The following is a 14,298-nucleotide window of genomic DNA, read 5'->3' on the forward strand; positions in this document are numbered from 1 at the left end:
CTCACATTTACTAGTACATAATATGGGCAAAACCCATACAAATTGAAAATCTATAGGCTTCTAAAATTTCTGTCAGACATCTGAAAAAGACCAAAATACCCTCAACTTGTTAAGTATCCTTCCTGTCTTTATCTGAAATCCAGGCTTTTATAAGACGAAAAATAGGGGTATCAACTGCCACTTTGCAAGTGAAATGAGGTATCACTTGGTTGCAGCCCCTCTCACCCATTCTTGAAATGAGGTATATCAAATGAATATAGGCATGTGACACAAATTGATCCTCTCATGTGTAATTTTTACATGAGAGAGGTAAAGTGTCATCTCTCACCATTCCAAAGAAGAGATAAACAAGTTAGAAATTTAGATGTGATGAATTTAATTGGTGAGAGATTACATTTTATTCCCTCATCTGAAAATTACAATTGTTATATAAAAAAATTACACTTGAGAGACACCTCATGTAAGGTGAGAGAGAGCTATCAACATTATTGAGAATACACCATGAAATTTGGGTATAATTTACCGAATAGTAGATAATTTCATACATAAACTCAATTTAAAGCGGGTTTGAGTAGGATATTCAAAAGGGTTAAATATATTTTTGATCCCTGTAAAATTGAGACTTTTTAAGTTTAGTCTTTAATTTTAATAGTTTTTTTAGTCCGTGTAAAAATTTTTGCTCTCAGTTTTAGTCCCTTCTAAATTCAAATCTGTTTAATTATGTTTAAACTCTTAAGTTTTAGAAAAATCTTTTGTAGACGTGTTAAGAATATTACTAAAAGTTCATCCAAAAAAATTAGCTCAAAATTTAATTTCTACGTTCAGATTTTCGTTACTTTTGTCGTTTAAGAAAAATCATATTTAATTCATCTCATGTTAAAAAATTCTAATTTTTTTTTTTTGGATAACAAAAAATTCTAAATTTTAGTAAATGAACCTTTTATAATCTTCTAAAAGTGTCTCCGAAAAATCGTTAAAAAATTTAAGAGTTTAAGGATAATTAAAAAAATAGTTTTAGCAAAGACTAAAATTGCATGTAATTTTTTTTGTAGGAATAAAAAATATATTAAAATTAAGTAAGGACTAAACTTAAAAGTTCTCAATTTTATAGGGACCAAAAACATAATTAACCCTATTCAAAACACAGTATTATTATACATTGTTAAAGTGGTCTTACAAGTTTGAACCAAAAAAAAAAAAAAGTGGTCTTACAACTAGTTATTTTCATGTCCATGCAAGATTATTTTGATGTCAATCATTACTTTTTTGAACAAGGATGTCAATCATTACTGTCCACATTTTTTTAAATGTGATATTACTGCACACATTGTTACGGTTAATTTGTTTTATAGATTTGTCTGTCTGTCTGGCTTGTAATCTTGCATAATGAAAACTATATAAAGAATAACACTCATAAAAATTATCACATTTTCGGTAACAAATAAAATAGAAGAAAACTACTATTGGTACATTTATCAAATTTAATTTCCAGGCAGAGAGGCAAGATGGAACTCATGAGAAATGCATTCCTTATTCTGTCTCAGCCTGTTCCATGTATATGGTTATTTTGGTTCTTCTATACTTGAAGTGGAAAAGAGAAAATGCATCTGATTAACTTGATGGCATATTCTTGTTTTCCAAGAATGATCTAAAAAGAATGAATGCTTCGCGAGGCCGATGAAGAGGAACCTCATGTCCAGCACCTCTTACTGTGACCAATGTGAGCCCCTTATAAACTTGACTCCATCCACAAACCTTTACAAAAGAGAAAATTATGAGATAATGAGATTATTTGGCGGCCTAACCAATCCTTTCAAAATCTGTTTTTAAGGTGAAATGTGTCGCTCCGTTATGGAGAGAAAAAATTCAAGCCTTATTGCCTTTCAATGTGGGACTTGAATTTTTCCCAACACATTCAGCGGTCAGCACTATTAGACTTAGTGTATGGATAATATGATAGGTGGCTCGAATGGATAAGCTCCAATACATTATTAGGTTTTTATATTGGCGTAAGTGTCACTCTTTAAAAACTCTTTTGACCTTATCACGTTTGACATGATAGAAAAAACGACACAATGGTTTAGATAGTATCTGTTGACCACTTTTTACTTGTAGAAGTTATCACCAACCTTGCCATTATCATACCAAGGGTACCAATTCATGATGGTTGGCAGCTTCAAGGCACCAATAGAATATCGAGTTGCAGTAAGTGGAATTACAGCATCAGTGTCTCCACTGCAGCCAAAATATGAAAGTTAAGAAGAATGGATGAGATTGTTGAATTGAAAACATGATATGTGACACTCTTGATTAAGAAATGGCATAATGCTTCTGATAAACACAGCAAAAGTGATGGGATTAGACTCTTTTAAATAAGTAATTCCCATTAGTTCATAATGTAAGACAATGTATATATCTTGCTTTATACTCTTAGGTGAAACTTCGTTTCATAGGAGTCAAACGCAAATACTCCCTCTAGTCTTAAATACAGGCAAGGCGCACATGTATTTGGTTTAAATTTGGATCAGATATAGATGTAACTTTTTGTTTATATGTAAAACCGGAGGAAGTATCTAGTTAAGGTTGGTGGTACCTGTATACCCATATCCGGAGATCAGCATTAATAAGTTCTTGATATATAGGAAGCATAGACAATGGGGAATCAGTCCAGTAATCCCAAACAGTACCACTGTCAAGAAGAAAAAAAACCTTCCAATTCAAAATCATGATAGAATTATAGACTTCAAATCATGTTAAATTTCAATTTATTAAATTAAAATACCTGCATGCCTTCCAAGCATATGAAATCCCAGTTACATTGGCATGAAGTGCCTTCTGAACTTCTGGACGATTGAAGTACACATCAGAATACCTTTCAGCACAAGGATCATATGCTCTATACATCCAAGGCTGAAGGGAGGGGAAAAGAAAACAAGTAAAAAAATAATCATCAAAACACTTCTAATATATGTTATGGTTTTTGTAAGCAATGTGAATGAGTTGAAAGCATATAGGCTTACATAACGATCATGCAAGCCGCTTCTGAGTGATGCGGTATTGTTACAAGGCGGTGTATTAATGCTATATCCATCGATGTTTCCTTGCTCGGTAATTGCAACAGTAAGAGCCTGCAAACATTGCACTGATGGATGCTGAATGGACCCAAAATCACAGCCAATGTTTAGTTTCTTATATGTGGAATCTGAAATCAAACCATGCGTCCACCAGTACTCAAATGTTCCAATATAATCATGATAATCATCAATTACACCATTTCCAACCTGTTGCAACGATAGTAGAATATGATTATCATAACATAAGTTAACTGTGTTCTGTCTATGTGAACATAAAAGATTAAAACATGAATCTAAAAAGCTTACCATAAATCCCTGAAAATTTATAACTGGATTACTGACTCCCTTATTTCTCTGGTTAACAATTTGAGCCAACTGAAGAACATAATGCCCTGAAGAAATCATTTAAATCTATAAGAAATTTAACAATTCTTCATTGTACAAGCCATTCCATTGATAAGTAGAAAACTGATATTTCAAATATAGATTCACCTGCATAACTTTCCCCAGCCATGTAGAATTCTCTATGTTTGTACTGAGGAAATCTTTCAAACCAATTAACTAGAAAAATATATGCATCCTCAGCTGCAAAGTCAAAAAAAGTTACAGATCGCAGATACATATTAACACGTCAAATCTCATTGCTAAAACAAAACAAATCTGGCACTGCGAGTAAATCCTTCATGGGCAAAACCATTTTACAAACCTATGCATCACCGACACAACACTGACACTTGTGCCTACATTCAGTTAGTACTAGTGTTGACGTGTCTGGTGTCAATGTCGGTGTCTATTTTGTGCTTAGGGGAGTAGCCTTGACTGCCCAAAACAAATTCATAAGTTTTATATTTAGTTAGCCTAGTAATATATATTTAACTACTCCAAACAACTATAAGCTAAAAATAAGTACAAACAGAAAAGTCCAAAAATTATCATGTGATTAATAAATTTATTGGTCTTGGTTAGACACTTTCGGACTCTTGAGCAACTATAGTGTTTCTTGCAAATAGATCAGCTGTTTACCTTGAAAAAGACATTGTTAGTTTGTTTGTTACAAAGTCAACTATGGATGAAATTTACTCTTAGACGCGTTGTCGAGCTCAACTTTCCTAAATAGTTTTTTTTTTTAAAGAACTCTCTTATTATCTTAGTGAAGTTTTAATTTTCGATTTAATATAAGAAAAAATTCTTCTGAAATTTTCCGCGTATAGTTTTTCCCCCAGTTATCGGTTAAACTTAATATATTAGTTTTTAGATGTAGTTTATTCATTCTTCTTTATATTTGGCCAATTGGCCCCCTCGTAAAATTTATGTTAGCTCCATCATTGTCTGTGCTTCATAGTTACGACTACATTACCTGTTTTCTGGTCACCAAAATTCTGCATGTCTGTTGTTTTATTACAATAAGAAAAGCCAACACCAGCAGGAGACTCGAGGAACAGTATGTTTGCCACTGCAACATCCAAAATAATAAACATTAGTACCGGTATTTTTTAGTTCGATGAATCGAAGCAACAAGGGTTGAATTTCATTATACGAGAATTCAACTTACAATTGTTCCAAGCATAAGGATTCAAGTAAAGTGACTTGCCATCAGGCCTAATGCGAAAAGGACCAATTTCTTCCGAAGCACCATAAGCAATGGAAGAACAACCAGGACCACCATTAAGCCATAAAACTAGTGGCTTTGAATTGGGTCCATGACTCAGTGGTGCTTCAGTCAACCAGTAAAACAATGCTCTTCCACTCTCCTCATTCACAGTCACATAACCTGAATACTGTTCAAATCCAACAATTTTTGGTTGCCCTGGTAACCACTTAATTTTATCTCTCTTTTGTTCTTTTATAGAAGAAGCCAAAGAAATTCCCACACAGAAAATGGTCAAAAACAAAACAACACAGAATATGGAATGACTCATATCAACCAATAGTTTTGCAAAAACCAAAAGCAGAACAAAGAAAAAAAACTCAAAGATTTATACTACAATCTAATTTACTAATGCCTGCAGAGATTTGAAGCAAATGGCTTTCAAAGCAACAGAAAGAGGCTAAGAGAGTGAGAGTGAGAGTGAGGAAGTGAAAAATTTAGAAATGAGGTATTTATAAACAAGAAAGTACAAATGTTTGTTATAATAGGTTGTTAGTTAGAACTATCTATGCAACAATCACTCTTCACATTGAAGCCGTGTTTAGTGTCCGATATGTGTCTATCTCTAAGTCTAATACAATCTTAAAACATGTGATTACATTCAATTATTTGATTTTTTCGAATAATTAATAATGTTGATCTGTTGGTGTCGAAGTGTCGTACTTGGTGTATGTGTTCATGTAAATGCTTCGTGTAGAATTATGCAATTGGTCTTTCAAGTCAATCATGAAAGCTTTGAATATTCTTTGCTTTTAATGGATTAATTTTTCTTGTGTTGTATATTAGCAGGCTAGTCAGTTGAGTGGCACACATGGGAATGGGATTTATCAAAGTTTCCATCTTTGAGACCAAGGTAGATCCTTTTTCTTTTGGAGACTAAAATATAAATAACATCATCATTGAGGTTTCAAATTGTGTTGCCATTATTCGGTCAATGCCACTTTATGCAATTGCAATAACCTACCTATGACTAATTTACATTAACAATTCATATATAAAGTGAGAGAAACACCTCTATAAGTAAAAACAAAATGATAAATGAGCATGCTCTTATGTTTAGTTCCACCTTGATGGCGATCAAAGTTGGGCTAACAATAAAGTTTGTATAGATTTTGCTCATGTTGTAAATGTGACTCAACTAATCTCTTTTTTTTTGAATAACTGTCTTGACGACTCTTATGTCCATTAGTTATTGAAAGTTACTCAATATATAGATATCTCAGTTTCGCTCTTGATCGGATCGTAATTCTTAATTAAATATTTTTGATGTAAAATTTGATCGGATTGTAATTTTCAATCGACTTTTTTTAACCAAATGACCAATTTTAAGATGCTTATTGAACAATCATTTCATTCCACCTAACATATATTTATTGACTTTACTCTAGTCAACTTTAAATTGGTTTTAATATCATCACGTTCAAAAAGCAGTGATTACCAACTTACTTAAAAATGATCACAAATCACTTTGTGACTTTTTTGTAAGAAAATAAACTTTATCACTTTGTGCCTCTCTAATTTAATACACTTATATTATTTGAACATTAAAATATATTTTATATGACATGATATCATATGTATTTAGTTTTATCTTTTGTAGACATTTTTAAAATGCACACAAAATCTGAATTCAACATCAAAAAATTTGATCGCAATTGATTCCTCCATTCAATATTATGCACATGCATGTTTATGTTTCTATGCTTCACTCTCAAAATTGGGTAATTTTCTATATATAAAAAAAAAATATTGGGTAAAATAGCGGGAAATAAAGTTGAAAGACTACTTTCACAAAATAGCTTTTTATTTTTGAATTTTAAATTCCAAGTGGTAGACACGACAATATATCATCAACACAAGGTGCTTTGCTAAAGTTTATTTGTCACTTGACGGATTAAAGCACGGTGGAACGTTTGTGACATTTACTTGAATAATCGTTATCATTCATAACTTTGTTTCAATGTTAAAGAGAAAAAAGAATTAAAATAATGATTGTTTGAAGACTAATTTATTTAAGGACTACTTGTGCTGTAGGGATCAATTATCTTTTTTAATTGTCAATGACCAGATTGTCTCTTTTAATTATTGTAAGTGGCCTAATTATCTTTTTCTAACAGTGGTTTAGATACAGACTAAGTTGTCCCATCTATTTATTTTTTTATGACTAAATAATGCTTTAATTTTTTTTTCAAGAACCAAATTGAGTCTCTGGTTTTTTTAGAGACTTAAAGGAAGCTTAGTCGACAAGTATGGTTGGACATCCGGTTCACGTCTCTTGTGATTTGAGTTTAAGTCTGAAATTCTCTAATTTTCTCCCTACAAGGTCTCGGCTGCGACAGAAAGGTGCGTAAGGCTCACTTTTATGTCTTTGTTGTGATAATCTAGTTGGAATTTGTTCATGTAATGCCTGCATACTGTTACTATGTGGCAGCAAAATGGTTTCTAGGACCTGATCTAATAACCTTTTATCTTTGTTGCAAATGATTTTGAGATTTTTTCTTCAGGTTTGCAGCTTCCCTATTGCACAACCAGCGTAGCAATTGGTGTATGCTGTTATGTTGTTGCTGGCGTAGCAGGACTGTTCACTTGTGGGATATTGTTGATGAAAATTGCGCCAATTAGTCATCGTGCAGCTGAAATTTTTGCAGCAGTGGCGCGCAACCAATGATATGTCCCTGTGCAGCAGGCAGGAATGTCCACTTGTGGTAAAATAATGTTAGTGATGCATTTTGCAACAAAACAAATTAAGTCTTGCAGTTTTTCTCAATGATTAAAATCGATTTTCACTCTTATTTGTTTAATCCATTCAATAAGCTTTATATCATTATACGTTCTCAAAAGGGGGTCTAATAAGTAATTAGTATTTCCATTATATGCAAGCAGACAGACAAATATATAAAACAAATTAATAGAACAAAATCGGCAACAATGTGTGAAGTAATATCATATTAAAAAATGTGAGCACTAATGTTGACATCCAGGAGCTAAATGCAAAGTTTAAACTTTTCATTTATGAGAACAGTTTTCTGCACAAGATGTCACATTAATCTTGCATAGTGAAAACTAAATAAAGAATAACACTTCTATAAAAATAATCACATTTTCAATTGAAGAACTACTATTGGTAGATTTATCAAATTTAATTTCCAGGCGGAGATGCAAGATGGAACTCATGAGAAATGCATTCCTTATTCTGTCTCAGCCTGTTCCATGTATATGAATTGAAGTTATTCTTAAGAATGTAAGGTACTTTTTTGGTTCTTCTGTACTTGAAGTGAAAAAGAACAAACGCTTCTCATTAGCTTGATGATGGCATGTCCTTGTTCTCCAAGAATGATCTGAAAAGAATAAACGCTTCGCGAGGCTTATGAAGAGGAACCTCATGTCCAGCACCTCTTATTGTTACCAGTGTGAGCCCTTTATAAACTTGACTCCATCCACCAACCTTCACAGAAGAGTAAATTTTAGTATCAAATTTGCCGCTATTCATACCAATTAGTATAAACTTGAACAGTTTTTCTTTACAGAAGTTAGCACCAACCTTGCCACTATCATACCAAGGGTACCAATTGATTATGGTTGGTAGCTTCAAGGCATCGATAGAATATCGAGTTGCGGTCAGTGGAACTACAGAATCAGTGTCTCCACTGCAGCCAAAATATCAAAGTTAAGAAGAGTTCCAATTCTTGATTACAGGATAAGATTTAAGTTGCATACAGTGTATGTGTAAAAGAAATTTCCATATGCATCCAATCACATTTCGCCATGTGGATAGTTGTCAAGATAATTTAGAAACTAACATAATAAAGTGATATTATGATGTGATTTGATTGGATGTATGTTTAACATAAATTATGTTGTCAGTCCATAATCATTGATCTATACAGAATATGGGATAATGAGACAAGCAACTAGGCTGAATATTACTAGTACAAATTGAAGAGCAATTATGCTGAGCCTCAATAATGTCAAATGCCATTTAGAGAAATATGAAATGGATGGGATTGTTAAAACGTGATAAGTGATACTCAAATGATTAAGGAACAAAGATATTTTTTACTTTATTTTGGCACAGTGCTTGAAAAGTTGAAATAAAGATATACTGTTCAAGAATTAAGAAATAAACACAACAAAAGTGATGAGATTTGACTCTATCAAAGTAGGCAATATACATTAGAGGATAATGTAAGACATGTCAATCAACCAAAAGTTGATATCACATACTGTCCATGGATGTATTGAGATGTCAACTGTTGAATTATTTTCATAAGTGTTGAGATATATGTATCTTGGTTAAGGTCGGTACCTGAATACCCATATCCGGAGACCAGCATTGATAAGTTCATGATATATAGGAAGCATAGACAATGGGGAATCAGTCCAATAATTCCCAACAATATCACTGTCAAGAAATGAAAATAAGAAACCTTTTAATATATGGGGAATCAGTCCAATAGAATAGACCTCAATAGAACGTGTTCGACATTAATTGAAAATAATATACCTGCATGTCTTCCAAATATATGGAATCCCTGTAACATTGGCATGAAGCGCCTTCTGCACTTCTGGACGATTGAAATACACATCAGAATGCCTTTCGGTACACGGATCATATGCTCTAGACATCCATGGCTGTTTGTTTTATAAGATGAAAAGAAATCAAACACGATTGGTTGCACTCACAATTGGTAAATCGTTCAATAAATTGATAGCACTTAGCTTACATAACGACCGTTCAAGCCACTTCTGAGTGATGCGGTATTGTTACAAGGCGGAGTATAAATGCTATATGGATCAATGTTTCCTTGTTCAGCAACTGCTACTCTAAGAGCCTGAAAACATTGCACTGATGGATGCAGAGATGATCCAAAATCACATGCAATTCTTAGAATCCTATATGTAGAATCTGAAATTAAACCATGTGTCCACCAGTACTCAAATGTCCCAACATAATCATGATAATCATCGGTAACACCATTTCCAACCTGTGGCAGCAATCACAGAATAATCAAACTCATTATATCATTATCATAAGGTAGTTGTCTTGCATGGTGTCTGTATTAACATAAAAGATTAAAGCATGAACCTAACAATCTTACCATAATTCCCTTAAAATTGATAGTTGGATTATTGATTCCTTTATTTCTCTGGTAAACAATTTGAGCCAATTGAGGAACATAATGACCTAAAAATCATTAAAAAAAATAAAAAATTTATTCATTTGTCATTACAGAAAGCATTTAATTGATAAGTATGGCACCAAAGTAGTAGAAAACTGATAGATATATCAATTATCAAATAAAGATTTACCTGCATAACTTTCCCCAGCGATGTAGAATTCTCTATGCTTATATTGAGGAAATCTTTCAAACCAATTAACTAGAAAGATATATGCATCCTCAGCTGCAAAGTCAAGAAACTCAGATCTCAGATACAAACTAACATGTCAAATCTCATTGCTAAAACAAAACTGGCACTAGGAGTAAATCCTTCATGAGCAAGACCATTACAAACCTATGCAACACTGACAGGTGTGACTACATTCAATTATTCCATTTTCTCAAATCATTATATGTGTCAACGTGTCAGTTTTGCGTCGGTGCTACATAGTTACTAACTACATTACCTGTTTTCTGGTCACCAAATGTGTACAGATCTGTTGTTTTATTACAATAAGAAAAACCAACACCAGCAGGAGAATCAAGGAACAGTATATTTGCCACTGCAACATCCAAAATAATAAATATTGTAAAAAATTGAAAAACAAATTGGGTACGAATCGAACTCAGAATTTGACTTACAATTGTTCCAAGCATAACGATTCAAGAAAAGTGATTTGCCATCAGGCCTAATACGAAAAGGACCAATTTCTTCAGAAGCACCATAAGCAATAGAAGAACAACCAGGACCACCATTAAGCCATAAAACTAATGGCCTTGAATTGGGTCCACGGTTCAGTGGTGCTTCAATTAACCAGTAAAACAGTGCCCTTCCACTCTGTTCATTCACAGTCACATAGCCTGAATACTGTTCAAATCCAACATTCTTTGGTTGCCCTGGTAACTGCCTAATCTTATCTCTCTTTTGATCTTCTATAGAAGAAGCCAATGAAATTCCAACACAGAAAATGGACACAAACAAAACAATATAGAATATGGAATAACCCATTATTATTATTATTCTATAAAACAAAAAATGTACTAATGAATGAGAGAACCAATGGAATTTATCGAAGTGCTAAAAAGAATCAAAGACCAAATCTAGGAACACACATCCCAATACTAAAAGATCTAAAACTCAATCTAATCTAATGCCTGCATAGCATAGAGAGAAACAAGGAACAAGGCTAAAACTGTGAGGAAGTGAGACACATAAAACTATGGTATTTATAAACATAAACATAAACATGTGAGTAATAATTTATGTTTGTACAATAATGAGTTGTTAGTTGTTAGAAACTATGCATGCATTTGGTCTTTGAAACCAATCATGAATGCTTTGAATTTAGTTATCTGTTTCTGGATTGATAGTTGCATATAATGCATTGTATATTAGCATGCTAGTTGACTGAGCTGTTGAGTGGTGCACATGGGATTTATCAAACTTTCCATCTTTGAGGCTAAGATATATATAGATCTTATTTTTTGGAGACTATAATATTAATAGCATCGTTATTATTGAGGCTTGAAATTGTGATTGTGTCATCATCGTCACGGTCCATGCTAGTTTATTAATATTTATGCAATTGCAACCACCTATAATATGACTCATTTACATTTATATTTATAATTTATATATGAAAGTGAAACACCTCTGTAGTAAAAACAAGATGATAAATTGACATTTTTGTCTTGAAATTATAAGGATCATTCATTTTTTTCATATATATGTGTGTGTAATAAGGAAATAAAAACAGAAATACTAAGGAAAATGCCTCGGAAAATTTGCACCCGTTAACGCGTATATTACTAATGTTTTTTATTGTGTTAACGCGTATAAATTATGAACAGTGTTGATTACAAAATTTGATTAAAATTATTACTAATGTTTTTTATTATTTTAACGCGTATAAATTATGAACAGTGTTGATTACAAAAAAAAATTATTAAAATTATAAGTATATGTGTTTGTGACTTTCAAATAAGGATGCTATTGAAATGATAAAAAATAAAAAAAAAAGTCGGTCTAAAATCACATATCTCACTTATATATTGTTATAGATTATTGAATTTAGAGATTCATATTAAAGATAAGAATATATTAAATTGTGATGTCTATAAAAAAGAATATGTTAAATTAAAACAAAATTTTCAATAAAATTCATAATTTAAAAATAATAATACTACATTATTAAAAAAATTAAGAAGCTAAATTAGTCCACTTAAATTGGCACCTGAGAGAATCGAACCTCGGACCTCAAGGAGGACCACACTCCCAGATCTCAAGTCAATACCACCATGCCAACCCAAATAGGTTAATACTATATTATTAGTTATTAATTAATAAATAGTTATTCAAAAAGTTTAAAATAAAAAGATTTGATTAATTAGAAACCTTTGGACTATAAGTATCTATTTAAAAAAATAAATAAAGAAAGCATTGCTTGTGTAATTTTTTTAGAGGGGATTTTTTTAGAATATCCATAGTATTTAATGTTTGCATGATTTCTTCAGAGAAGATGTCACAGTTTTCAAATTTGATTGGTAGGCCTTTTGACAATTATTTTCAACTTTGTAGGCCATTGTGTTGGGAAGGTTTTTGATTAACCTGTTTTTTGTTTGAAAAGATTGGAGACAGAGTATTAAAATTCTATGACAACCATAGCAGATGAAATGACAAGCATGCCTTCACTAGTGGTAAAAAAACTTCAAATAAAATGGGATGAGTTTACGGATTGACTAGTGAATAGTTGTAAATAGTTCTTCACCATAACAAACAAGATTCAAAGTTGTTTTCTTTTGCTTTAATGGAAGAAGCAAAGAAGTGAAAGTAAGAGGGGTCACCATTTGTTTGAACATGTTCGTGCTTCAGTGGCCTATGAGCTAGGGCCAACAAAAAAAAAAAAACTCAATGCCAAACATTTGATTGTTAAATCTTTGTAATTTCCTTTTTGTTAACAATTTTTGTGCTTTGAATCGATTTTGTTAATATATTTATCTTTTTTTTTTGTTTGAAAAATATGCATTTTCTAATAAGAAAAAAATTTAGCTTATCTTCTATCAAAAGAGAAACACACCGACGATATATTTGATTTCGAGATGAAATAAATAAAAGAGAAATAGTGTAAGAAGAGAGAAAGACATAAGAAATATACTATATATGATTTACGGTGTATTTGGTAGAGGTGAAATTGTAGAGAGAAAAATGCAGGCGAGAGAAATAGGGGAGAGATACATAATCTCTTATGTTTGGTTGAGGAGAGAAATGCACAAGAGTAAGAGAAGAAGAGAGAAAGACATAAAGAAATATACTAGATATGATTTCTAATGTGTGTGTTTTGGTTAGCCATTTGGAATTTATTAAAATTTGTTAATTATCTCACAACTAAGTTTTTCTTTTATTGTTCAAAGGAGTTATTACAATGGTGGAGGTTAGCCATTTGGAATATTTGTACAATTTCAGGTTGAGGTGTACCTTCAACAATGATTATAAGTCATGGTTCGATCGCATTTAAATTCCTTATTTTGATAGACTTGTTTGTTCAAGGTCTTTTTGAAGATTATCTTTCACTGGGCAATCATCTCTTTCTTCGGTGAGTATACGAAGAAATCTTAAAAGAATATTTTTAGAGTCGCAACATTGTAGTCAATTCATTTTGGTGACTAAGTATACTTCAAAAGATAATGTATATTTTAGAATCTTGCCATGTTTAAATATGTGTTGTTTCATTTCATACTTAATGACTTTTAAAGTATCGATAATTTTGATGATGCTTTGTTATCGGGTAATGGATAATCCAAGTGTTGAATGCATTGTATTATTCATTGGGCTTCCTTATTGACTATTGAATTAGAGTGATGTTATGGTGATCTTCTTTTCGTGATGTTGAGTTTCTTATAGCACCTGCACATTTAGAGAAATTGTTGGTAGATAAATTATTATTTTTCATAAGCAAAGTAGTTTTGTTTCTAACAAGGCTACCTCGTATAACATATTGGTTATCCAAGAAATCATTCGTATACAGTTCTTAAGTTTAACTTTGAGAAAGCTTTTGACAGGTTGCATTGGAGTTTCATCTCTGGGTTATTTTCTATTCTTGGCATTCCTTTTGATATTCATAATCTCACTGTATCTTACATCACAACGACTTCTGATGATATTAACTGGAATGGATGTCCCACACACTACTAGTTATAAACTTACAGAGGTTTACATCAAGGTGATCATATCTCATCTTATGTTTTTATCTAATGTATGGAGAGAGACTAGGTCATTTAATTGAAAATTACATTCACCTCCATTGAGGTTTTACTAAACAACACAAAAACCCCCTCTAGTTTTAAAAAATCACTCACCTCCCTTGAATGTTAAAGGTGTTTACCATTGTTACATATAGAGATTGATAAGGTTTGTCTT

At 32.1% G+C, this 14,298-nt stretch overlaps 2 protein-coding genes and 1 long non-coding RNA gene across 4 annotated transcripts; 1 reads left to right on the forward strand and 2 right to left on the reverse strand.

The window, feature by feature from the left end:
* Window positions 1-1,560: 1,560 nt before the first annotated feature.
* Window positions 1,561-5,175, reverse strand: LOC11408517 (serine carboxypeptidase-like 27). Of its 2 annotated transcripts, XM_003591899.4 has the most exons (9): window positions 4,627-5,171; window positions 4,432-4,527; window positions 3,567-3,659; window positions 3,381-3,466; window positions 3,021-3,281; window positions 2,783-2,910; window positions 2,594-2,689; window positions 2,130-2,235; window positions 1,561-1,755 (listed from the first exon to the last, which is right to left on the reverse strand). In XM_003591899.4, the coding sequence occupies exons 1-9, from the start codon at window positions 4,991-4,993 to the stop codon at window positions 1,612-1,614; spliced, it is 1,377 nt and encodes a 458-aa protein (XP_003591947.1). In that variant the 5' UTR covers window positions 4,994-5,171; the 3' UTR covers window positions 1,561-1,611. The 2 variants fall into 2 exon arrangements, with proteins under 2 accessions (XP_003591947.1, XP_024641177.1); XM_024785409.2 differs by having other exon boundaries at window positions 3,021-3,466; window positions 4,627-5,175.
* Window positions 5,176-6,860: 1,685 nt separating this feature from the next.
* LOC11406986 (uncharacterized) lies at window positions 6,861-7,513 on the forward strand. Its single transcript, XR_003012794.2, has 2 exons — window positions 6,861-7,065; window positions 7,227-7,513. It is a non-coding gene; the product is annotated as an uncharacterized lncRNA (long non-coding RNA).
* Window positions 7,514-7,633: 120 nt separating this feature from the next.
* LOC11405401 (serine carboxypeptidase-like 27) lies at window positions 7,634-11,365 on the reverse strand. Its single transcript, XM_003591902.4, has 9 exons — window positions 10,524-11,365; window positions 10,349-10,444; window positions 10,033-10,125; window positions 9,822-9,907; window positions 9,447-9,707; window positions 9,227-9,354; window positions 9,029-9,124; window positions 8,264-8,369; window positions 7,634-8,167 (listed from the first exon to the last, which is right to left on the reverse strand). Exons 1-9 carry the CDS (start codon window positions 10,888-10,890, stop codon window positions 8,021-8,023), a joined length of 1,380 nt encoding a protein of 459 aa, XP_003591950.1. The 5' UTR covers window positions 10,891-11,365; the 3' UTR covers window positions 7,634-8,020.
* Between the last annotated feature and the right edge of the window lie 2,933 nt (window positions 11,366-14,298).

This window comes from Medicago truncatula, chromosome 1 (assembly GCF_003473485.1).
Source record: "Medicago truncatula cultivar Jemalong A17 chromosome 1, MtrunA17r5.0-ANR, whole genome shotgun sequence".
NCBI lineage: Eukaryota > Viridiplantae > Streptophyta > Magnoliopsida > Fabales > Fabaceae > Medicago > Medicago truncatula.